The sequence below is a fragment of the Zingiber officinale genome, chromosome 10A, assembly GCF_018446385.1.
Source record: "Zingiber officinale cultivar Zhangliang chromosome 10A, Zo_v1.1, whole genome shotgun sequence".
Lineage (NCBI taxonomy): Eukaryota > Viridiplantae > Streptophyta > Magnoliopsida > Zingiberales > Zingiberaceae > Zingiber > Zingiber officinale.
The window spans coordinates 45552612-45579187 of record NC_056004.1 but is presented as its reverse complement, the minus strand read 5'-3'; the positions used below and the strand labels follow the sequence as shown (position 1 = coordinate 45579187).

General features: G+C 35.2%; 1 protein-coding gene across 1 annotated transcript; it reads left to right on the top strand.

The window, feature by feature from the left end:
- The first annotated feature begins 1591 nt into the window (after positions 1-1591).
- On the top strand, positions 1592-26261 carry LOC122026939 (WRKY transcription factor SUSIBA2-like). Its single transcript, XM_042585697.1, has 6 exons — positions 1592-2029; positions 3539-3733; positions 6382-6856; positions 6934-7099; positions 7168-7326; positions 25522-26261. The coding sequence occupies exons 1-6, from the start codon at positions 1712-1714 to the stop codon at positions 26090-26092; spliced, it is 1884 nt and encodes a 627-aa protein (XP_042441631.1). The 5' UTR covers positions 1592-1711; the 3' UTR covers positions 26093-26261.
- Positions 26262-26576: the final 315 nt, after the last annotated feature.

Genomic DNA, 26576 nt, shown 5'->3' with positions numbered 1-26576 from the left:
CTTCTCTCCTTTAATTGAATGCAACGGCACTATGGTGTTAGTTTTTAAAAATCAACACTACAGCTTAAATACGCCAACCGTCGTTGTGGTGTTATTTTTCAAAAACCATCACACCACATCTTAAATACACTCGTCATCGCTATGGTGTGCTCTCTATGCATCATTGCTGATATTTAAAAATCAACACCAAGGTACTACGGTGTTTTTTTTAAAAAAATAACACAATAATTATGGCTGGTGTATTTAAGTTGTGGTACTGGTATTTAAAAATTAGCACCAAGTTGGTGCTATTTTTTTAAAACAGAACTAAGGTGGTGTCATTTTTTAAAAACAACACCACAATAGTGGTTGATGTATTAAAAACCAGTACCACCTTGGTGCTAGAGTAAAAAACAATACACAGCGATGGTTGTTGTATTTAAGTTGTGTTGATTTTTAAAACTCAATATCAATTGTTCTGTGCAATCAAAGAAGAGAGAAAGAGAGAATTTTATTTTATTGTATCTATATGAGAAAGAAAAGAAATGAGATTTGTCATAACGCTACATTTTATTACATGCAGATGAGAGAGGAAAGAGATGAGATTTACCATAACGCTGTGTTAAATCGTCCACATCGAATATCGTCCAAGATCACTCACCTAAGAATGTGCAAGATATTTTATATATATATATATATATATACATATACATATATATATATATATAGCCTGGACAGTAGCTATGAATGGCAGTGGTGAGCGCCTCTCATAGCTGTCCAAATTTTTTTTTTTTTTTTTTTTTTAAGCTTGGTTATATTAATAAATTTTTGTCTTTAGAATTTAAGAATTAGCTTATAATATTAAGTAAAATAAAATTTAAATCAATTTTTTTAAGATGGGTACAGGATAGCTGCCACTTGAAAGCTCATCGTCGTGATTCAAGACATTTAGATCGAATTATTTGGAGTTTAGAAGTGCGCTAATAGTTGATAAATTAAACAACGCTCAGTACTAATGGTTAATGAAATCACCATTTAAGTAGAAACAAATCATAACATTTCTTCACAAGAAGAAGCTTAACAAACTTTTGAAATAGCTATAGTCAAATTGAGTGGATTAGAGGGTAATGCTCAATTTACTCCTAATGACCAGATTTAATTATATAAAAAATATTAGATAAAAATGGACATTTTGTCATAGCCGACGATCTTTCAACCAGTGGCAAACTCATGGCCAAGCAACCGACAAAAGCTCATGAACAACCCACGAGATCACAGTCGGACAACAAATGAGCTCTCTCGTTGGGCTTTCAAAAAGATGCTGGGCCGTAATAGATCCAGGTGCCGACCCAAACTGCAAACTCTGTTTTTAGTATATTATTAAAACTTTGAAGGGTAAATTTACCCTACATATCACGTGTGTCTCGTGATCATCTCTGCGTACCAGAGCCGGGGCATTAACGTTATTTTGTGGATTGAGGACCGATTGTTGCGAAGCGTGGCATGTCGAGATGGTGACATTATGGTCCACACAAAATTGACAATTATTAAGCTCTTACGAGTCAACTGCGTCATCGTACTACAAACGATCTCCAACAAGCTACCTAATACCCAAGTTGCCCATGCGACTCCACAAAATTCACGACACGCCCCCTTTCTTTCGGGTTCACTCGCTTGCTCGGAGTGATCTCTACTTCCACAATCGTCCCTGTCGCGCGAATCGGATCTGGAAATGGAGGGTAATCCTGAGCTCGTCGGGGTAGATCTCTGCTGCGGAGAGGCCAAGGGCGGTTCTCCGGCCGCCGAACTTCTTTCCGAGGGTTCTGGCGCCGGTAACCATGACAACGATGACAGGACGCGGGAGGGGAGGGCTGGGAATATGGGGAAGCCGGATCCTGGAGTGTCTCAGTTTGCAGGAGCAATAGGAGCGAGGTACAAGTCGATGCCTCCGGCTCGGCTCCCGATCGCTCGTTCTCCGTGCCTTACGATCCCCCCCGGATTTAGTCCCTCCGCCCTGCTCGAATCCCCTGTTTTCCTCACCGACATGAAGGTGCGATATTCTTAACGGTCTTTCCATCTATTTTCCGCTTTATTGTCTGAATTTCGTGTCATTTCGTTAGTTTCGATGATTGGAGGTTCCAATATCAGTATTTTGAGACTTTTGTTTGGCAAGAAGACACATTTGCCTGTTAATGAGCTTGAAATAGTCTAAAACGAGGGCCTGAAAGACAAATTTACATTAATCATCGAAAAATTCTCCACTCATGAAACGACATAAGTGAAATGAGAATATTTTACCTTTTAAATTGGCTCCATCCAGTGACTCACTGTCAGCATTAACTGAGATATATGCGTTATTTTCTTTTGTGACTTGCGAGACTGCTGTTTTTTTTTTTCCTTTATGAAAGAATTTACGTAGAAAGCAACGTGTGGTGGAATCACCATCATCCAGTATTCTAAATTGATTCTTATTCTCACTTCATTCCATTCTGTCTCTTCACCTCTATGCTTGTGTATGACACATATAATCATGTCATAGTACTTGGTCTGTGGTTTAGCTTGATTGGTATCTCTTACTGCTAATTACCTCCACATTGTGCCTTCCTGATAAAGTGGCAATGTTTGGTGGAGTCACATTATCCATATTTCTAAATTGATTCTTATTCTCACTCCATTACATGCTGTTTCTTCACCTTTATGATGGTGTATGACACGTAATCATATCAAAGTACTTGGTTCACAGTTGAGCTTCATTGGGAATGTCTCACTGTCGAATACCTCCACATTGAACCTTCCTGATAGACTAGTGGCTTTAGAACCAATCTTTTGTGGCTTCTCGTTTCTACTTCCTAATATGATTCAATTGGAAAGCATTAATGGGCATTGTGTGTGCTTGTTAGAAGGAAGAATATTTTTAAAAAGAATAATTTGGCTGGAGAAACCAGTAATACAGGTAAGCTCACTGAGAAGTTTCGAAATGGAATAAGATGAGTCTGTACTGTTATTGTTTTGGTGCATTTTATTGGCTGGTTCTTTATGGATACAAATTTTTTGCTTGCTTCATATTGGATAGAATAAAGTTTGTCCAGACTAAAACAGATGTACGGGTGATTGTCACTTTCTTAATCTCAAAACTTCTTTTGGCTGGCTATAATTTTTAGGTGACCTTTCATTTTTTAAAATATTATTGAGATCTATTATATATGAGCTTTTAGATTGAGTTTGAAGAACTAGTTTCATTGGAATATAATGAATTGAATTGAATATAATTGCATTGAATTGAATTGAATTATACATGGCAACTTTTGTCTTCATGAATTGAATATAATTGCTTGAATTTTAGTAGTTTCATTGGAAATCTTGAAATCCTATAGATTTAAAGAGTTTATGGCTGCAATTACACAGGTTCTATCAAAAGAAAACACAGTTAGAAGTTGGAACAAACTACTTGTGGATTCATAAAGCTTCTTTCTTTTGCATTTCTCTATTAAATCATTTTTTGGTTTAATAATATAAAATAGGTTAATTGGTTGTCTGCTTTTGGCATTCCTGTTTTCAGGCTGAACCTTCTCCAACTACTGGAACGCTCAATATGCCCTCTATTGTTGGTAAAACTGTTACTTCAGGCATGTCAGCCTCTACTGTAGGTATTTTGAATCTCAGTTCCGGTGATGAAGGGAATGCTGGAGATTCTGAGTTTAGATCCCATGCCAAAGTATCTTATAGTCCTGGCTTATCCTCTTTGCGGCCTTTGGTAATTTCCATTTTCTTTTGTGTGAGATAGATCTCTTAGATCTACATATGTACATTGAGATAGATGACTTTTGGTGAATTTGTACACATCTATATTAATGTGTGATCTTAATGAAAGATTCTGACTATCAATGATATAATTCTCAATTTTTATTTCATAATTATCAAAGGTACTATGTTTGGGGATTAATATGTGCATGGTGTTGGTGTATGTATAAACACATACATTTATGTGTGTGAATACACATGCTAGGTACTATGTTTGGGGATGGGATTAATATATGCATGATGTATGTATAAGAATATACATTTATGTGTGTGAATACACATGTTATTTAAAATTGTAATAGTTGAAAAAGTAAGTCTGTGAAAATTTCAGGCACTAGTAGAAAGAAAATACTAATGAGCCCTCCTTTTCTTTAGTCAAATAATCATTTGCTAAAATTTTATTATAAATAATTAGTTCTTATTTAGAGATGTATGAACCACAACAATTGATCTTAATTGTTAAGGACACTGTAAATGCTTCACCTTCTCATATTTATTAATTTCATGCTGATTGCTGGAATTTTGCTCTTTATTTAGGGAAGAAATCTTATTTCATGCATCAACTAGTTTATTTTTATACATTTTTTTTGTACTATGTGCAATTATTAGTCTTGCCACAGGATGATCAGAAACCTTACAAATTAGTTTGAAACGGTTTAATGTTCTTAAAATTAAGCTCCCATATCTGAATGGAAAATTTGTAGTTGAACTGGAGAAACAAGCTTCAAAACTATAAACTAAGTAGAATGAAATTTGTATAAATAAAAAAAAAAATCACCAAGATTTGTTTTGAGGACATAAAATCTAAAAGAGTCTTAGATGTACAGGATCTATTATTCAGCAATAAAGAGAGATTTCAAAGTTTTCATTCACTTTTGTAGCAAAAAGTAATTACGCTCTCTCCAAGCACCTCTCACAATCCGTCATCAGGTTATGTGAAGGGAAGTAAATCACGGGATCAACTTATGACAGTGGCTAACGGGCAGGAGGAGTTCTTTCTCCAAAGACATGCGCCCGCCAGAATTGACCCCTTATCCCATTATAGCAAAACTGTCACATTCTAGTCAACTGGGCACCCCATGGGGACCATAAAATTTTTATTCACTTTTGTAGCAAAAGGTAATTACACTCACCCCAGACAAGCCCCTCACAGTCTGTCCCCAGTCATGTGAAGGGAGGTAAATCACGGGGTCAATTTATAGTCGACCATCTTTCCCCGAGGGCATGCACCTACCTGGAATTTACAAAGTTTTCATTCATGAGATTACTTTGAGCGGTTAAATTAAGAGGGAAATAAAGCCAATTGAAATGTGCTCCTTTACATAAATGAAAACTTATAATACTAAGAATGATTAGCCATGTTTTAGGTTACTCTATGCAATGGTAAAAAAAAACGCATACAAAATGTTAATATTCTAATTGTGAGAATCTTGAGAACAATGCATGAGGTTACTAGAAGAAATAAACAAAATGTTACTTTTAACGAGTAAGTAGAATCCATGAAGGCTCTTATTGGTTGACAACATGGAAATCATTATCGTGTCATCTTTTGTTTCCAGAGTCATCCCCAATCTACCAACTCGGCATTTTCAATTCCCAATTATTTCAAAATTTAAGCTCTAGACCATAGTTGTGAATCTAAGTTTTGATATTAATTTGTCACAGGAAGCTCTAGTTGAAAGAACCAAACTTCAAATGTTTTTGTATAGGCAAAATCAACAAGGCTGAAAATTGAAAATGAAACATGGAAAAGGGATGAAAATCCCTTGTATAAACAAATATGGAATTGCTAGGATGGATACATGGCTGCAAGAATCTGCATGACACAAGAAGATGAACAACTCACAGTCCTATGCCTCCTAAAAGAGTATACTGGTAATTCTATCTAACGATACAATGAGATAAAAAAAGTTAGATGGTTTACGAATGTTCATAGACTCCCCTGTTAAGTGGTAAGAGTTGAAGTTATGAGTGAAAAATGATGCAAAAACAAACCGAATGAGGTATTGTGAGTATTTCATACATGTAGCTCAATGATGAGTTATATCCATTTGACTCTGAATACTAGGGCAACATGCTTGTTGTAGTTGTAAATTTGAAATTTCAATATAAACTATGTGGTGGTTAAGGAAGCAATTCAAATTTTGGATTACTAATGCAGACATAATGTGGAAGAGAAATTATTTTAATTATTAAGAATTTCAGTGACATGCTATTCATCATCATTACAGCTAATTTTAGTTTACCACTAGTTAAAAAGATAAAAGAAAAAAAAAATTAAAGCAGTTCAAAGAGGATGGGATTACCGAGCTTTACTGCCCTGCCCTCCCAATCCCAACTTTAGTGAATTTATTAGTGAGAAAATGAATATTACATCTACATTACTTAGCAGCCTTCCATCTAAATTATATAACTTACCAATTTCTCTCATCCAACTGGATCATAATATGGTAAACTTTTCCTTTACTTTCTGTTTCTTTGTTTAATTACTGTGAACTTAGACTTATTATGATAATTAATTAGTTTTATGAGTTACTTGCCATGCCATTTATTCTGAAGGCCGTTAGCTTAATCCAATGAGTGCATGTGCCACATATGCAGATTTCTAGTCAACCTCTAGGTCAGGCCAGTGTCCTCTCCAAAAAAGAATTGGTTTCAGCTCCAACTTCATCTGTTGAAGGATCCAAATTATCATCTTTCCCTATAGCTAAAACTGATTTCAGTGAGGTAAAACTGACAAAATGTTCAGAGCAAAGTGCAGAGATGTTACAGTCAGATAGCAATGAACCTATACTTGAAAAATCTGCAGAAGATGGTTATAACTGGAGGAAGTATGGGCAGAAACATGTTAAAGGTAGTGAATATCCTCGGAGCTATTACAAATGCACCCATCCTAATTGCCAGATGAAGAAACAGATAGAACGTTCCCATGATGGACAAATTACTGAAGTAATTTATAAAGGTCAACATGATCATCCTAGACCTCAGACTAATCGCCGTACCTCAACTACTACTATTATGTCCAACCAAGATGAAGAAAACTCCACTAACTTTTCTTCTTTGATGAGAGCCGAAGGTATTTTGTGAGTGAATCATATCTTATTTTGTCAAAACTCTAGTTTATTCCTTCACCATGGAGCCTACAATTTGCAGACAAGTCAGAAAATGTGCCTTGCCACTTTGTGCAACCAATTGATCCGAACAATGATACTGAGATGTCTCCAGTCTTGATCAGTGAAGTTGATGCTGCAAATGGCAGTGGGCAATCTAATAATTGCGATGAGATAGTTGGAGATGATGATCCCGAGTACAAGCGCAGGTTACCTCTTTAGTTGTTGATAGCAACTGTATGAAATATTCATTTGACATTGCTATGACCATAAGCAGGAAAATGGAAATTGCTAATGCTGATGCTGCTTTAATTGGCAAAGTGAACCATGAGCCACGTGTTGTAGTACAAACTATAAGTGAAGTTGATATCCTGGATGATGGATATCGATGGCGGAAGTATGGGCAGAAAGTAGTTAAGGGGAATCCTAATCCAAGGTAAGTTTTGATTTTAGTAAACATTGCTCCTTTCAAGCTCAAACTATTGATTACTTCTATTTTGCCCGTGTCAGGATTTTTCTTCCTGTTCATAATGAGATTCATTTATGATTTTACCTAAGTATTATTATTCCTCATAATATTTTGTTATGTTATATATTCTTTTAGCTTTTTTTCTTGGCTACTAATGATAAAGAAAGATATTTGAGGAAGACCATGGTTGTAATCAATGTTTAGATGGCTCCACAGTTATATATGGTTTATTATTAGTATGGTTGTCTTCATACATGCATAGGAGACACTACATATATGTTTTATATGTTACCACTGGATGGTCACTAAACTGATGCACCGGTATATAATATACCAGTATGATTGTATGATAAGGTCGGTCCATGTCCTTACCTTTTCCCTGTAAGTTCTTATTTCTAATTCAGTTAATAGATATTTACTTGCTGCCTTGCAAGGAAAATTCATGAAGGCTTTTGTTTTATTTATTCCTTTTGACTAAGTTACTCGTGTTGCATTCAATACCCATTGTTCTCCTCCTTGTCAAGGCGATATTTTTTTTGTTTAAAAAAATTGTGTAAATATTTTGTCTTGGGCACTGGAAGTTTGGGACTGTCTACCTTCTGCTTCCATGCGAAAAAAATTGCTCATATATGTCTGAACATTATCTTTGCTAAGCTTCTGCATAAAGGAGATGGACTGTATGTCTGTATACACTAAATGCTAACAGAGAGAAATAATGATTTGTTAGACAATCTAAAAATTATACACAACATTAATAGGAATATACCAGTCATGAATGAGTAAATGTATATTTTACATATAAAAAAATAAAAACTAAATAAGAGTTTCAATAATACAACAATTGTACTTAAAATCAAATTACATTATAGAACCAACTCTTATTTGAACCACATGATCCTTAAAAACTTTTGCATGCATGCCTTTATTTAAGAGATTAACTATCATCAATTGTTGTTCAATGACCATTTTTTTCCTTAACACGTTCTCTTATGGCTAAATATGTCGACATGTTTATTTTGACTACCACTCTTATTGTTTTTAGCCATAAATGCAATAACTTAATTATCACAAAACATTCTTAACGGCGTAGAAATAGAATCTACAATTTTAAACTTAAACATTAAACTCTTTAACTGCACACCATGAGAAGTAGCTTCAAAATAAGAGACAAACTCGGCCTCCATAATGGAAGTATCAACTATTGTATGCTTTCCACACTTTCTAGATATGGAACATAAATACGTAACTAGATGTTGATTTATGTGAATCAACACATCTGGCAAAGTCTAAATTTGAATATCCAACATTTTCAATTTAGTAGTTCATTTAAACATAAGCATGTAAGTTTTTGTTCCTTGGAGGAATCTCATTATTTTCTTTACCTCCCTCTAATAGTCAATAATTACTTTGATATCTTCTCAACAATTCCATAGCAAATGCAATTTAGCTCTTGTTCAGATTTAAGCATACATAAAGTTCCCAATGGATGAAGGATATTGAATATTTTTCAATTGTTCTCTTTTGAGTTCATTCTTTGTGTATTGATCTAAATTGAATTTGTCACCCTTTACAATAGGTGTTATGCTTGGTAAAATAATTATTCATTCAAAATCTCTTTAAAATTTTATTGATATAGGTCTTTTGTGACAAACCCAAAATATATTTAGATTTATCCCTATGGATCTTTTTGCCTATAACATAAAATGCCTCACTCATATCCGTTACATCAAAATTCTTAGAGAGATTATTTCACCTCATATAACAATCTTTTGTCATCAGTTGCAATTAAAATATCATCTACAATAACACAAAGAAATATATGCTCCAACTAACCTTCTAGTATATTCATTAATCCATAATATTCTCTAAAAAACTAAATGAAGAGATGACATCATGAAATTTTAGATACCACTGTCAAGAAGCTTGTTTCAGTCCGCATATAGATTTATTTATTTTGCAAACTAAATGCTCACCATTACTAGAGGAGAATCCTTTTGGTGGTTGTTTCATATAAACCATCTCCTCTAAATCACCATTTAGAAATTCTATTTTCACATCATTTTGATGTAATTTCAAATTAAAATGGACAACTAATGTCATAATCACACAAATGAATATTTTTCAATATAAGAGAAAAGATCTCTCTATAATCAATTCGCTCCTTTTAACTCAATCCTTTAGCAACAAATTTAGTTTTATATCTCTCAATGCTGCTTGATGAGTCCTTTGTCTTAAAGACCCACCTACATCCAATGGCTTTTACACCATTGAGCAACTCAACAAGATCCTAGACTCCATTATATTTTATAGAATTCATATTCTCTTTCATGGCATAATACTATGGGACACTTCTTACAACTCATGGCTTGTAAAGATGTTTCAGCATCGTTTTGAGCTTCAATATTATAATCAAACAATTATAGAGACATATTATAGTCATTAAGAATCATTGATCTATTCATTCTAGTAGACTTTTCAATATTGAATCAATATTTTCTTGTAAAATAGGATCATGTTGTTCAACTAGAATTTGTTAACCTCAAGATCTATTGCATTATGATTAACTACTTGTGAACTTTCAATAGTTGGTTGTTCGACATGTTTTTGAACTCTAGGCATCTTATGTATCACAATATTCATCACTTGATATAAGAGATGAAACATTTGAATGATCTCTCGGGATCACTTCCACTAATCAAAGCTATTTCAAGAAACTTTGCATTTTTTGAGTCCACAAACTTCATGATATGAGATGGATAATAATATCTATTTCCCTTATCCCTACTTTTCGGCATATCCAACGAAATACCCACTAATAGTCCTTGAGTCTAAGTTCCTTTCTTGTGGATTATAAGCTTACTTCAAACAAATATCTCCAAACACATATATGCCACAAGCTTAATTTTCAACCTTTCTATAACTCAAATGGTGTTTTTGACACAACTTTGATTGGAACTCAATTCAATATATATATTGTTGTTTTAAGTGCTTTAGTCCACAATGACTTAAAAAGTTTGGAGCTACTAAGCATGCATTGCATCATGTCTAGTAATATTCGATTTCTTCTTTATACTACACCATTCTGGTAAGGAGAATCAGAAGAAGTGTTGCACAACAATTCATTACCCTTCAAGAAACCTAGCAAAAGGACTGTCCAACTTTAGTGCATTTATCATAACACTTAACACCTCTACATAACTTGACAATCTTAATTTGATTAGTACATTGTTTCTCTACTTCAACCTTAAATACTTTGATTACTCTTATTACGAAGCAAGTATGGATACATATATTGTGAATGATCATTATTGTTTTACTATATAAATATATTTTTTTACTACAAATATTTGTATGTATCTATCTATGATTTCTAATATTTTGAGTTGCACTTGACAGTTGACACCTTTCTTTAATATGTTGGACTACTTTACTTTTATGTAGTCCACGATATGGTTTAAAGTGTCATGCCGAGAAATCGAAACGGACGAAACATCTCGTTCCGCTCGACGACCAGCCTCGGCACGACCTCGGCACCAGACCCACAACAGCTACGACGTGTTGCGCGACCCCGTGGCCGCAGCGGAGGGGTCGCTCAACCCCGCAACAACAGCAGGGGTGGCATAACCCTTTCGCTGCCGCCACGGAGGCGTTGTGTGACCCTACGGCCGCTACAGAGATGTCACATGACCACCGTGTTGGGACTTTCGAGCCGCAAAAATCGCTTTTTGCGTTGTGGAAACCCCGAAGTCCCATGCCACCGGATCCGTGCGAAGATTAAATTTTTCATGTACGTGTTTTCTCTAATCCTAGATCTACTTAAAAGAGAGGTATACCTTTGATGCGAAGCCCTTCGCAAATCTCGCTCGTCCAAATGTTGTCGGATCTCGAGTGTGTTCAAATGTGCACACCTCTAGTAGTATCCACACGAACAAGAAGTGATTCTCAAACCACTCTAGATGGAGAAGAGAGCACCACAAGTGTGCTAGCACTCCCAAGGGCTCTCGGATGGGATTGGAAGAAGAAATGAGAGAAAAAGAAGAAGAGGATTCTGATACACGTCTCTAAACTCTCTATGTGACTTTCACTTACCCTTTCTTCTTGGATTAAGCTCACTCACCTTCACCCTTCTTGCTTGGAACTCTCGGCCAAGAGGAGAATGAGAACAAGAAGGAGCTAAGGAGGAAGAAGACAACAACTCACCAAATCAATGCCAATGAATCTCATATTCATTTGGTCGGCCACACATGGAATATCAATAAATTACATTCAATGTTAATGAATCTTGCATTCATATGGCCGGCCACACATGGAATGCCAATAAATTACATTCAATGTCAATGAATCTTGCATTCATATGGCCGGCCACACATGGACATTCCATGCCTCTTGCTCTCCCTTGATGATGTGGAGATGATGTGGCAAGAATGTATTTGTTGGCCATGCCATGTAGGATGAGTCATCCTTCATGAAGTGACATTTAGTCAAGTCAAACTTGATGTTTCAACTTCCCATTTGGTCAAGTCAAACTTGACCACACATCTTCCTTGTTGAGTTAAATCCAATCTTTGATTCAAGTCAATTTCAATTTAATGAATCATAATTCATTAATATAAATTGACTCAATGAATCAACTCTAAATTAGACTTATTCAACAATTGAATCCAATTGAGTATAACCCAATAAGTCTAATTCGGATTACTCTTAATCCAATTTTGGTTCATATGAACCTAATCCAATTGGTTCATCATATGAACATAATCTCCATCCACTCGTTCTTTGTGTGTAACCCAATAGGTTCTTGTAACGTTGGCAATGTTTCTAAATCTTATTTAGAAATATAAACAATGAGCGACATCTAGCAATACATCATTGCTACCCAAGTTACAAGAATGTTGAGATCCAACATCACCTTTGTGACTACTAATTGTGACCCTTCACAATATATGACAAATGTCCTTCTATCCTTGACATCTAGATTGATCAATGTGAGGCATAGACCGTGTCATCCTCTGATCAATCTAAATCTTGAACTCCAAGTAGACTCACTCTAATCAAATGAGTTCAATATCTCATATTGACTCATTTGGGCATGACCATGCACTTAGTGGTCTTACTCTATCAAGAATAACGATGTCACTCCCGTTATATAGGAGGGATAAATCCCATCTACATCACTCACATCTCTCCGCATAATTTGTTACATACCCAGTAATCGCCTTTATAGTCCACCCAGTTACGGGTGACGTTTGACGAAACCAAAGTATGTAACTCCTTATGTAGGGAACCATGGTGACTTCAGGTCCAAGGACTAATAGTCATATTAATAGCCACATGAGAAAGTATATGACACTCATATAACGATCCATAATACTTTCTCATAGCGGGTCATTCAGTATACATTCTTCAATGCATACCCATGTGTCAACTTGATATCTCTATATCCATGACTTGTGAGATCAAGTCATCGAGTTGACCTACATGCTAGTTTCGTCGCATTAACATTATCCCTGAATGTTAATACTTGACTAGGAATGATTAAGAGTAGTGTTCCCTATATCATCTCACTATCGATTCAACCAATCGATTGATATAGGTAAGAACCTTCTACTCAAGGACGCTATTATACTTAGTTATTTGGCACCAATACAAGTAAGTATAATAACCATAACAAATACCTTTATATACATAGGAATATGATACAATGAGTCCATACAACAATCATCAAATGATTGACTCTAGGGCTCTAACTAACACACCGTGGTTGTGCTAGAGGAGCCACGCGATCCCCGCGACCATGGCTGTGGGGTCGCACAACCTCGCGACAGCGCCAAAGTAGCGTGAGCTCACGAGTGGTATCGGATTTCAGATTTTTTTTAATTAAACTTAGGTTAATTATTTTAATCATCTCCTAATTATGATGGAGATAATCTAAATAAGCTTTATTAAACCCTCATAAAATATTTATTTATTTATTATCTATTTTCACATCTTTTCCTTTTTTTAAAGATTATTTTTTATATTGTTTATTTTGTTTATTTTTTAAATATTTATGTTAAATATTTTATTTTTTAATTAATATATTTTATATTTAAAAAATACCGAAACTATATCGGTACGATACGATACGGTACCGAAACTATATCATTCCGGTCCAGGATCGAAACCTCAACACGGGTCGAAATTTTAAACTTTGGTCCACGAACATCAAAATTAATAAAATCCAAAGTATCAAGTACTCTTTCAATTACTATTCTTTTAATTTTCTGCATGGAGATATGCCCAATTGCTAATGTCATGCCATAACATAGAAGAAGCTTCATTCATAATATTTCATTTAAGCCCATATTATTATGAATATACATTGCAGTATGTGTGTCATCATTTTGTAACTGAATTCTAAACAGACTGTTTGACAATACATCATTACCAAGTTCAAATTTATAGGACAAACTAAAACTACTATCTACAAATTTTAATAGAGTATCTAACCAATAATAGTTTAGATACAAAAATCAAATTTCTTGAGAAATTTAGAACATAAAAGGTCTTTTCCAAATGCAATACAAAGCCACTAAAAGTTAATGTGTATGTTCTATTGCTTCCACATGTGGACACCTTTCTAATTAGATATAATGCTCACTTCCCATTGCCTTCTCTAGGTTTACAAAATTTTGTCGAGAATTTATAACATGGATTGTAGAACCAAAATCAATATAGAATGCATTATGACTAGTGTCAACCATATTAGATTCATAACAAAGAAACTAAGTGAGATTATCTTTCTCAAGCCAATTTTGAAATTTTTGACAATGCTTTTTCATCTGTCTTTTTTTTTATAAAAAACAAATGATTCTTTCATAATAGAAGATTTTATAGGCGTAGGCATGGTGTCTTTTCCTTTATATTGAACTTAAATTTTATTCTTTCCTAGAGTTGTCTGATGTAATTATTTCTTGCTTCCATGGTCCATTTGCCCTCCTAAACATACAGTGTCACAAGTCTATTAATTGACCAATAATCTCTGTGTCATAGGAGATTTTAAAATGTAATGCACAACGAAAAAGTTGCACATCTCAACCTTGTTTTTTTTAAAAAATTGAGTTGCAATATCCCTCATTTGCATAATGTGCTAACTGACACCTTATACCGTAATATGCTCATGCACACCTTGGACACTAACAAGTTTCATGGATGAGAATTTCATGATTAGCATATTGGTCAATACTTTGTCTGAAGACTCAAATTGTTCATCAATAGTTTTCAACAAAACTCTTAACACTGTCATGCTAATTAACTGAACCACAAATAACAGCATAGATCTTAGTCTTTATAATCTTTATGAATGTCGCATTGAAGTAAATTGATTGCTCCCCGTTTTCATAAAGATTAATCTTATAAAAAATGTTGATATCAGTAATAGTAGGTGGTTTATTTTCCTTATAGCATAATCAATATCCAATCACCCTAAATGAAGGGGAATCCTCTCCCTCCAAACTCGACAATAATCACCATCCAACTCAGAAATTTAACATTTGAAATCAAAGTAAATAAGAGGTTATATTACTCTATTAAGTAAATATACTTGCTTACTATCCAAATTTGAGGCTATTTTCCAAAAGACCAATGTAAAACATACAATATGAATCAAATGAAATAAAAATTATTTGTGGGTTAAATTTTTAATTAAGGTAGATTCATTAAATTTAATGATAAAACTGTCAAAGTATATTAAATTTCTTAAGTTTCTTTTGGTAAATTAAAAAAAATAATTTGATAATTCATTCTAATTAATCATATAAATGCAATAAAAATTCTTATGGGATAACATTTATGGTATTACATATAATCAATTATAAATTAATATGTTTATTCTATATGTGATCCCAATAGATTATATATAATTTTACATGGTCAAAGATGTTGTACTCTTTAAACATGAAAATAATATACATCACAAGACATTAAATTAGTTCATGAAAATTATGGAAATTATAAATTAACACAAAATCAATTACAACTTATTCCATCACCTTGTATACATAATTTTACTGGACTAAATAATCAATTTCTTATTATTTAAGCCATCAAAAAATTACATCATTTTTTTTTTAAAGAAATTGAAGTCTGCAAATCACAATTTTCGTTAACAGATATTTGTTACAAATGATTGATATCTCCATTTTTAGATTTCAAATTATATATATTCTTCAAAACTAAATGAGTTTCTTAAGTATCTTCAATTCAAGACTGATTTTGAAGAAACCTTTATTCTAACTACTGTATGATTTCTTACAAAAATTTATAAATAAAAATCCAACCAAAACATATCAAGGCAGAGGCTAAGAATAACTCTAATAACAAATGTTAGATAATCTATAAATTATACACAATATTAATTGAAATATACCTCCAACCATTGATTTCTTTGCTTTTTGCTGTAGAAAATCAAAGATATCTTTGTGGATTTTCTACACCTTGACAAATCCAAATCTGATAGTGATAGTGTATTATTAGAAGAATTATTAGGCATAGGGACCTAAAAACACCACGCCCCTTTATATACACCTTCCCATTCCCATTAAAGTTGTAATTGATATGGGAGGATACAAGTGGTTTATTAGGGGATTAATTGACTTGATGTAGTTAATTGGTCATAGACGATTTCAGAATTAATTTTCATAGCCGTGGATTAATTGGCCATATTCTAAAACTGTTTTAGGATTAATTTGCAAAATCCTTTATGATTCGCAAAAAGAGTTTAGAGGTATAACATTATCATTAATCAATGTGTTTAACATGATGTGGCTTCTGTAGTAAATCCATTATTATAAATTAGCAGGTGCTATTTTTTATTCAAAAATGTGTCTGGAGGTTCAAGTTTCAATCATTAGTATGCTGTTTTTATGCATCATATTGTGACATCAAAAAATTGGTATATGAGTAAATTCTAACAAATATTATAAAAATAGCACGATCAGACATTTATTGTGGTGGTGCTAACAGATTTTCATGGAATTCATTAACTTGTTCAATTTTGTGTTTAGAAAAGAAGAATAAGATAGGGAGGCATATATTTCTTGTATATTAGGGCTGTAGTGCAACCAATTATACAGAATTTACAATGATTCTAATGTAGGTATGAATCCTCTGGTCCTTGGAAGGTAAGAAACAAAAACAAACTGTAATCAAATCCCCAATCAAGGGATTATATAGCTGCCCATAGTTGTATACAATCTCACCTTCCCCTCAAATTGAGGGTGCATCATCCTCAGTTTCCACATGAAAAAATCATGTTGTGGTTTAGTGTGCCACCCGGTGAAAAATTTTCCAAGCTACCTCAGAATGGCACATGGTGAAGAGAATTTATTCTTTCAAATAGCTCTGAAACAAATTTATAGTTTACTTCTATATACTTTGTTTTTCCTGGAAAACTAGATTTACTGACATTTTTTTATTGCACTTTCACTAACACAATATAAATGTCGTATTTGAGAAAGAAAATCCAAATTCTGCCAATAATCATAGCAGTTAAACAATTTCAATGCATGTGGATAACATGGCACAATGCTCTACTTAAGTTGAAGATTTGGAGATAATATATATGTTTATTTGATTTGTAAAATACGAATTAATCTCTCAAGAAAATGCAATAATCCTTTCTAGAACAATAAATATCTTTGCATCCTGTGGAATCAACATCACTGAGACCTCTCAAGTCATGCATAGTCAAATTGATCTCCCAAGAAGATACAATAATCCTTAGTAGAATGATGAATGTCTTTGCTCCAACACAATCAACGTCACCCAAACCTCTCAACTCTAGCATAGTCTTTAAGTGTCCCATGGTTAAAGTGAAGACTGAAGATACCGAATAATGTGATACATGGGTCCTGTAATGCAAAAATGTTTAGAGACAAGTTGACAACTTGATATCCATAAGCCATATCTAGATGATGACCATGAGATAGACTAAACTTCTCACTATATGACAATGTAGATTGTGATCATAAATCATAAATATGGTAAGGTTGTTAGAAACGTTAATGGAAAAGAGGTGGAAAGGAAGAAGGAGATTTTATTATGAATGAGACTTTAGTCCCACATTAGAAATCTTTCGGCAAGTTTATTGGTTTAAATTGTTCACATGCATTCATGATATGAACAAATGCATGGGGAGAGATTTTCACTCACGCGTGGGTGTACAAGGAGATGCAAATTAAGGGCCTAGATTATACTGAACCAAGTTGACTCGTGTGTGAGCACGACCCGCGTACGTTGAATATTGGATTTGTTGGGGCAAAATTTGCTCAAGAGAATGAACCAATGTTTTGCCACCTTTTTTTTTTTTGCTATTGCTCAAATGTAAAATGGATGAATTAATTGAGATTAATTTCATCGGAATGAAGCCGATGAGTAGTAATAGCTAGCGAGTAATGATATTGAATGACCTTTATTCAGCCATTCACCGCCACAAAAGCTAAGCTCGTTTATAAGGAGGTCATTAGCAGAGTAAATAAAGAGAGAGACCTCAGAGTAGACGCTCAAGTAATTCCTTCCACCTTCGTTCCTAGGTTTTTCTCTCTGCCATGTACCCACTCGGCATATTCATCCGTGATAGCAGTCGGGTGCTCCCTCAGTTTGCTGTGATCCACTAGTGCTTGGTGGCAATCACAGTCTGCCGTTATATCTTGAGAAATAGGCGACCCGAGAAAACCTCGAAGCATCGGAGGTGGGGCGAATCTGTTTTTTAAAAGCAAGTCTCGACATCTTAATTTTTCGACTTGGTGTCCACTCAGGAACACTCAGATTCTGCTCGGTGTCCACTCGGAACCATTTGGCTACCACTCGGCAACTCTGCTTCTCGACTCGGCACTTAGAGCATTCGACTAACTCGATTTTCCACTCGAACTCGAACTAGGACTCGGCGAGAAGCAGCCATCTTCAGACAACCTAGCAGCTTGGCCTAACTTTAAAAATCAACAGTCTGAGATTATCTGTTAAGGTCATCTCGATAATTAAGTTGAAATTGACCGTGTAGTTTCAATTCAACTAAAATTTCCCAATATCTCGAGCATATTATCCAACAATCTTAAAATAGATTTTGTTATGTTGAAATGGCCACGGAAATGGTTGAGATGCAACGAGCTCAACGCGTGAAGGCCCCCTTTGTCCGATTGGAAATGTTCCAATCAACCACAGGGAAAGGCCAGAGAAGTTCACTTGATTGAACTTCAAGAGGTGGCAACAGAGGATGTTCTTCTACTTGACCACACTCAATTTAACTCGGTTCTTGACCAAATACCCTCCCAAGCATACTGAGGATGCTGATGTTCAGACCATTAGTGTAGTAGAGGCATGAACTCATTCTGAGTACCTATGACAAAACTACATCCTCACGGCTAAGGAGCTGTGGGAGTCTCTGGACAAGAAGAATAAGACAGAGGATGTGAGACTAAGAAATTCATTGTGGGACGATTCCTAGACTACAAGATGGTTGCCTCCAAGACGGTGATCAGCCAAGTCTAGAAGCTTCAGGTGATCTTGCACGAGATTCACTAGGAAGGTATGGTCTGAGTGAAACCTTCTAGGTGGCAACAATTATTGAGAAGCTGCCTCAAACTAAATGAATGTGGAGGAACTTCTTGTTAGACTTCGCATCGAAGAAGACAACAAGAGTTCAGAGAGAAAGATGTTTTCTCAGGTTACTGTAAAAGCCAACGTGGTCGAGCACAGTCAAAACTCTAAGTGGAAAAATCCCAAGTCTTTAAAGATGAGATCCAGAGGAGACATCAATAAAAAGTTCTATAGGAAGTGCTTTAACTATGACCGAGTTGGTCATAAATCTTCGGAGTGTAAATAGCCAAAGAAGAAGCACGAGCCCAACCTAAATGAGGGACCAGAAATGGACGACCTTGTGTTGTGGTCTCCGAACCGAACCTAGTGGGTTCGAACCCGCGATAATGATAGATCGACATTGCAACAAGGAGCTACTTCACAATTTTGAAGAAATCAAAGATGGAGAGAAATTGTTCATGGGGAACTAAGCAACCTCGGACATCATAGGCTAAGGAAAAGTGGTGCTGAAGCTGACCTCGAGCAAGGAGTTGACTCTCAACAATATGTTGTATGTTTTAGAGAATCGGAAGAATCTGTAGTGTCTAAATCACTGTTAAGCAAGCATGACTTCTGCATTGTTTTGAGTCGGACAAAATTGTTCTGTCTTAAAAAGGAATTTTTTTAGAAAAGGGTTACATAACTGATGGGTTATTTAAGCTCAATGTAATGACGATTATGCCTAAGGTTAATAAAATTGTAAACTTTTCCATTTATGTGCTTGAGTCTTTGTGTTTGTGGCATGATAGACTGGGACATGTTAATTACGATATGTTACGCAGATTAATTAATATGTAAAGCATACCAACATTCCATATTGACCCAAAATACAAGTGTGAAATTTGTGTTGAAGCGAAAATGATAAAGTCATCCTTTCAACATGCTGAAAGAAGTAACGAATCACTCGACTTAATTCACATCGACATGTGCGGCTTAAAAGGTACACCAACACGTGGTGGGAATAAACACTTCATCACTTTTATAGATAAAAAAAAAGGCAGCTCGGTGCACGAAGCTCCCGCTATGTGGGGTCCCGGTAGGGGTGAGCATTCGGTTATTTCGGTTAATTCGGTTAATTTGATATTAATTTTGTATAAATTTTTTTTATTGTTATTTTAAACAAATTTAGTTAATTCGGTGTTAACTGAAATAACTAATTCGGTTAATTCAATTTTAGTAAAACTTTGATTTGATTTAGTTAGCCAACATTAAATCAGTTTTCGGTTAATTCGGTTAATTTATGGACCGAATTAACCGAATGCTCACCCCTAGGTCCCGGGGAAGGATCCATTGTACGCGGCCTTACCCTGCTTTTTGCAAGAGGCTGTTTCCAGTTCATCACTTTTATAGATGATAATACAAAATACTATTGTGTGTATCTTTTCAAAAGTAAGGATGAAGTTATAGAGAAATTTGTTCTCTATAAGAATGAGGTTGAAAACCAACTTCATAAAAAGATTAAGTTGGTTTGAAACGACTGAGGCGGTGAATATGTATCACCGTTAGCTGAGTTGTGTGTTGAACATGAGATTAAACATGAAACAACAACTCCTTATATTCTCAGCAAAATGGATTTGTTGAGCGAAAGAATCACAATCTAAAGGAGATGATGAATGCTCTTCTTTTAAGCTGTAGACTACCAAAGTTTATGAAGGGAAAAGCTGTGTTAATAGCTAATTACCTTTTAAATAAGGTACCTCGAAAAAAAATAGATAAGAGCTTTTATGTGTTGTGGAATGGATGACATTCGTCGGACAAATATTTGTGAATGTAGGAATGACTTGTTAAAGTTTTGGTGTCTTATCAAAAAGATTTAAGATAGGACCAAAAATTGTTGATTGCATATTTATTGGATATGTGCATAACAACACTGCGTATCGATTTTTTATGTATGTGTCACAAATACCGAATATACATAAAAATTCGATAATAGAATATAGAAATGCATCGTTCTTCAAGCATGTGTTTTCGTGTAAGGTTTGAGAGGAAGCATGTTTCTCAAAACGGGCATATAAAACACAAGAGAAAGGAGAAGATGATAAATCAGTTGAGGCTGAGCTGACAAAGTAAAAGAGCTTGGGTGGAAAAATCCTACGGAACGGATTTTATCACTTTCATATTGGAAAGTGAGCCCCAAAGTTTTTTATAAGTAGTAAGCTCTTTTGATGGACCTCACGGGAAAGGGACAATTGCATATGAGAAATACTCTATCTTGCAAATCATACTTGAGAACTTATGGATCGCCCCTAAGGAAGTAAACCACTAGGTTGCAAGTGGATCTTCGAGAAGAAAATGAAATTAGATGACACGATTGACAAATACAAAGTCATATTGGTAATTAAAGGATACCGACAACAAGAATATCTTGATTACTTTGATACGTATTCTTTGGTGTTGAGAATAACTTTCATTAGAGTATTGTTGGCTATCGTCACTCTATGAAATCTGTAAATACATCAGATGGATGTAAAGACAACATTGCTAAATGGGGATTTAGAAGAGGAAATTTATATAAAGCAACCTGAAGGGTTTTCTATGCTAGGGCAGAAAAATAAGGTTTGTAGATTGGTGAAGTTGCTATACGACTTAAAATAAGCACCAAAGCAGTGATATGAAAAATTTGATAATGTCATGAAGGAATGTGAATTTAAAATCAATAAATGTGATAAATATATCTGCATAAAAATCACATAGAATGACTATGTTATCTTGTGCCTATATGTAGATGACATACTTATCATTGGGAGTAATGATAAGATAATCAAATTCACTCAAGATTTGATATGAAAGGCACAAGCCTAACTGATATGATTGTAGGAATCAAAATTCTTAGTCAATCATATTATATGGATAAGATTCTTGAGAAATTCAGCAAGGGTGATACTGTATTAGCACGAACACTGATAGATATGAGTCAACATTCGAAGAATCAAGGAGAAAGTATCTCTCAGATAAAGTACTCTTGAGTGATTAAAAGTCTGATGTACCTGGTGAATTGTACACGACTAGACTTACCTTACGGAGTAAGTAAACTGAGTAGATACACAAGTAATCCCGGTGTTGAGCACTGGAAAGGAATAACAAGAGTACTGAGGTACTTGAGAAATACTCGTAAATATGAACTTCATTATACAAGATATCCTGTTGTGATCAAAGGATACAACGATACGAGTTGGATTACAGACGTAAAAGACTAGCTATAAGTGGATATGTATTCATTCTGGAAGCTACAACCATTTCGTGGAAATCTTTTAAGTAAACCGTAATAACCAGATCCACGAATCTAAGTTTGTAGCTCTTGACAAATATAGTGAAGAGACTAAATGACTACGACAATTCTTAGAAGATGTTCCTACCGAAACTTGTACCGGTAATTTGCATATATTGCGATAGTTAATAAGCAATTGGCCGAGCACAGAGCCATTTGTATAATGGTAAGTCTAGACATATACGTCATAGGCACAATACCATTAGTCAACTACTCTCTATAGGAGTTATCACCATTGACTATGTGAAGTCAAAGGATAACCTAGCAGATTTGCTAACTAAAGAGTTAAATCGAGAGTTAGTTATAAGTTTATCGCGAGAGATGAGCTTGATGCTGATGAGAAATATTGGTGCAAAGGAAACTCAACTTATGCAGACCGGAGATCCCAAAAATTAGGTTCAAAGGGATAACCTAACTGCATCGATAGTTGTTCACTATGAGGAATGACTCAATAGATCAGTGAAGGATCGAGGTAAAGCGCATGACTTTTAATGATCTAGTAGAGTAATGTATAATGCTCTTAAAAGATAACTTATGTAAGAAAGATGTGGAGTCATTTCAAAGAGAATTGAATGCACAATTCTTATAACTTTTTAGAGAACCAGGCGTGTTTATGGCCAAAAACAAATATACTCATGAGAACTGAGTTGTATCAAGGAGAGTTCTGGGAGAGATATGTCAATGTTTACACAGATGATAAAATAGTTCAAGGACATCGCATCTACAAGCAATGATCTTCACAAGGGAGGTTCAAAAGGTAAAATCTACCTGTCCTGTGTTGGACTTAATGCTGGATGCTATCACATACCCTGTTTCCATTCATGTGGGAATTGTTAAAATTGTGAATGGAAAATAGGTGGAAAAGAAGGAGATTTTATTGTGAATGTGACTTTAGTCCCACGTTGGAAATCGCTTGGCATGTTTATTGGTTTAAATTCTTGCATATGCATTGATGATGTGAACAAATACATGGGGAGAGACTCTCTCTTATACATAGGTGTGCAGGAGGGTGCAAATCTAGGGCCTGGATTACACTGAACCAAGTTGACTTGTATGCGAGCACAACCTGCGCATAAGAATGTCGGACCGAGGAATTTGCTATTTTTTTTTACTGCTCAAATGTAAGACAGATGAATTAATTGAGATTAATTTCATCATATTAAAACCGATGAGCAGTAATGGTTGGTGAGTAATGACATTGCATGACCTTTATTTGACCATTTACTGCCGCCAAAGGCTAGGCTCCTTTATAAGGAGGTCATTAGCAAAGCAAATAAAGAAAGAGAACTCGAAGTAAATGCTCAAGTAAATCCTTCCACCTTCGTTCCCCAGTTTTTCTCTTTGTCGTGAACCTGCTTGGTAGATTCATCCATGATAGCCATCAGGTACGCTCTTAGTTTGTCATGATCCAACAATGCTTGGTGGCGATCACGGCTTGCCACTGTATCCTAGGAACAAACGACTTGAGAAAATTTCAAAGCACAGTCGGAGGTGGGGCAAATATGTTTTAAGGAAACTGCTTGAAAGCAAGCCTCGACATCTTCATTTCTTGACTCAACGATCCGAACACTTCTTCCCGACTCGTCGTCCACTCGGGAATACTCGACATCCACTCGGGAACATTTAGATTTTGCTCGGCGTCTGCTTGGGACCATTCGACTTCCACTCGACATCCCCTCAGGGGCACTCAAATCCTGAATTGGTGACTCTGCTTCCTGACTCAGCACTCAGAGTATTCAGCCGACTTGACTTTCCACTCAGATTTGGCTAGGACTCAAACTCAACGAGAAGAATCAACCATCTTCTAGATAACCTAGCAGCTCGACCTAACTTTAAAGGTTGACAGTCTGAGATTATCTGCTCAGGTCATCTCGACAGTTAAGTTAAAATTGACCATGTAGTTTCAATTCAGCTAAAATTCTCCAATATCTCTGCCAAATTGTCTAACAAAGTTTCCTATCAGTGTGATGTATTGATTAGCGTAAGAGTGTCGACAAACTTATCATTTTGGAGATCTACTAGAGAAATGAGCTATTGTGTATACTACGTTTATGAGAGCAAGTATCCGTTATAATTTTTGGATTAGCGCCAAGAAAGTATCAAACCTAAGATTTTCATTTGGCAGGACTCTTGGTGAGTTTGTTTAGATGAATTTCCATATAAATTGCTTTTGAATCATTGCATCGAAGTATATGAAAACTTGGATTTTCAAATTTGTGTGTAAGACATAAATCCAAAAATATATTAACCAATCATCAATAAATAGCACATAGTATAATTTACTAGCCGAAGAGCCAAGAGAGAGTTGGCCCCATACATCAATAAAGATAAAGTTCAAATGCAGATATAGTAACTTTCTCACTTCTAATGAAAGGCAAGGTATGAAATTTTGTAAATGCATAATTTTTCATAGGTACTATCAATATGAGTTTTTGAATCAAATTGCATAGCAATCAAAGAAAATAACGAGTTCAAATTTCTAGCAGTTAGATGGCCAAGGTGATGATCCCAAAACCTGCATTGTCTATTTTAAGAATTTATTTCAGCAGTTGTAGCAAGAAAATAAATGGGAGAGCAACATTTCTCCAAAGTCCAAGTTGTCCAACAAGGAGTTCTGCTATCTTATAGTCTCTCCAGTCACCTTTTGTTCCATAGTTCTTGTATAAGATAATCAAAAGAGAAAAACAAGATGATATAATTTGTTTTGAAAGTTGATTGTTAGAAATCAAGTGAGCTGAAAATTCTGGAACACAGATCATTATTAAGAGGATTTACTGGTGAGTTTGGAAGTGTTATTGTGTAATGAATTAACTTGAGTTATAGGAAGACTTTGTCCATTAACGATGTAAATATTCATCTTTGTTATAGGGCATAAAAGGCTCCAAGATTTTTAAGTTACTTGTTATGTGATGAGTAGACCCTGTATCTATAATTCAAAAATTTGTGGGATTTGTCTTATTAAGAAATGAAGTAGGAAGAGCTTGGATGACTTGTTGGATTAGTTTTTGTGAGATAATAGTAGGTAAAGTAGAACTTGAATCATTAGGTGCATAGTGAGAAGCTAGAGAAGTGCTTGACATATGTTGTTGGAACTTCTATAGGCAGGTATCTTCTCTTAAATCAAATGCTGTTTTCTTCTTAATACTCGCAAAATTTTGGAATTTTCTTGGATTACATGAAATTTGTCTTTGAAAATTTTCTTAATCTGTTCTGTTCTTTGTTGTTTATCTCGGCCATGCTGGCGGATGATCTACTATTTAAAACCCAATTTCCTTTTGCAGGAGCTACTACAAGTGTACAAATGCTGGTTGCCCTGTCAGGAAACATGTTGAGAGGGCATCACATGATCCAAAGGCAGTAATCACGACCTACGAAGGAAAGCACAATCATGATGTACCTGCTGCAAGGACAACTGGCCATGAGTCTTCCGTATCAACTGTCACAAATGATGAAAGTTCTGCAGGTGCCCACAGCAGGACAGCAGCTCTGCCCATGCCTGGCATGATAAGGAACTGCAGTACAAGAACCTTCTCCCACCCATTCAACCAAATTGAGAGTTCTAGGATCAGTCTTGATCTTGGTGTGGGCATCATTCCATATGCAAACAACATCACAAATGAAAAGCATCAGTCTTTAGAAATAGAACAGGTAAATTATCACGCACAATCTATCGACTGTAATAGGTGGGTGGTGCAAGCTACCCCGTCATCTGCATCCACTTTAAATGGAAATTCACAACCAAGAATCTATGAGTCTGGAGACGGGGGTGATGGATTTACAATTAAGACAACTTCTATAAATCCTTCGAGTATGTATTATGCAACTGCTGGGAACTTGGTCATGGGCCCATGATGACTACATCAAACCATGTCAGCAAGGGTCCAAGAAAAAAATGAAAATTAAATGCTTTGGTGAACCAGTTCCACTGTAATTTATTTTTCTTCTTGTCAACCAAAAACTTATCATATATATGTAACTCGCTTTCATGCATTAGTAGAATTTCGACTGTTTCCGCTTTCCAGGTCCTGTAAGCCATGTTCACTTCTGTTGTATAATTCATTTTCTCCAAGACTACTTGAGCGGAGTAACTGGTGCTTCATAACTAGTAAGATGTGGTGAAGAATTTCCTTTCTCCTTCGAGAACATACTACTGCCACTCAGCAAAGTAAATCTAAGTAGATGTTTTCAGCTCCCACTGCTCCTATGTATGGAATTGTGCTTCGTTGTATGTTTCGCTAATCTAAAAGATCAGTTTCTCTACTTTATAAAACTTAACATCGGCTAATTAACATTCTGTGTCTACAGTGTTCCTTGATACACCAGCTTTGTCTGTTTG

Excerpts from the sequence above, each read along its gene's own strand:
- LOC122026939 (XM_042585697.1), top strand. The coding sequence starts at position 1,712 with ATGGAGGGTAATCCTGAGCTCGTCGGGGTAGATCTCTGCTGCGGAGAG. Across the intron at positions 2,030-3,538 it reads TTTTCCTCACCGACATGAAG|GCTGAACCTTCTCCAACTAC; the intron begins GTGCGATATTCT and ends TCCTGTTTTCAG. Across the intron at positions 3,734-6,381 it reads TATCCTCTTTGCGGCCTTTG|ATTTCTAGTCAACCTCTAGG; the intron begins GTAATTTCCATT and ends CCACATATGCAG.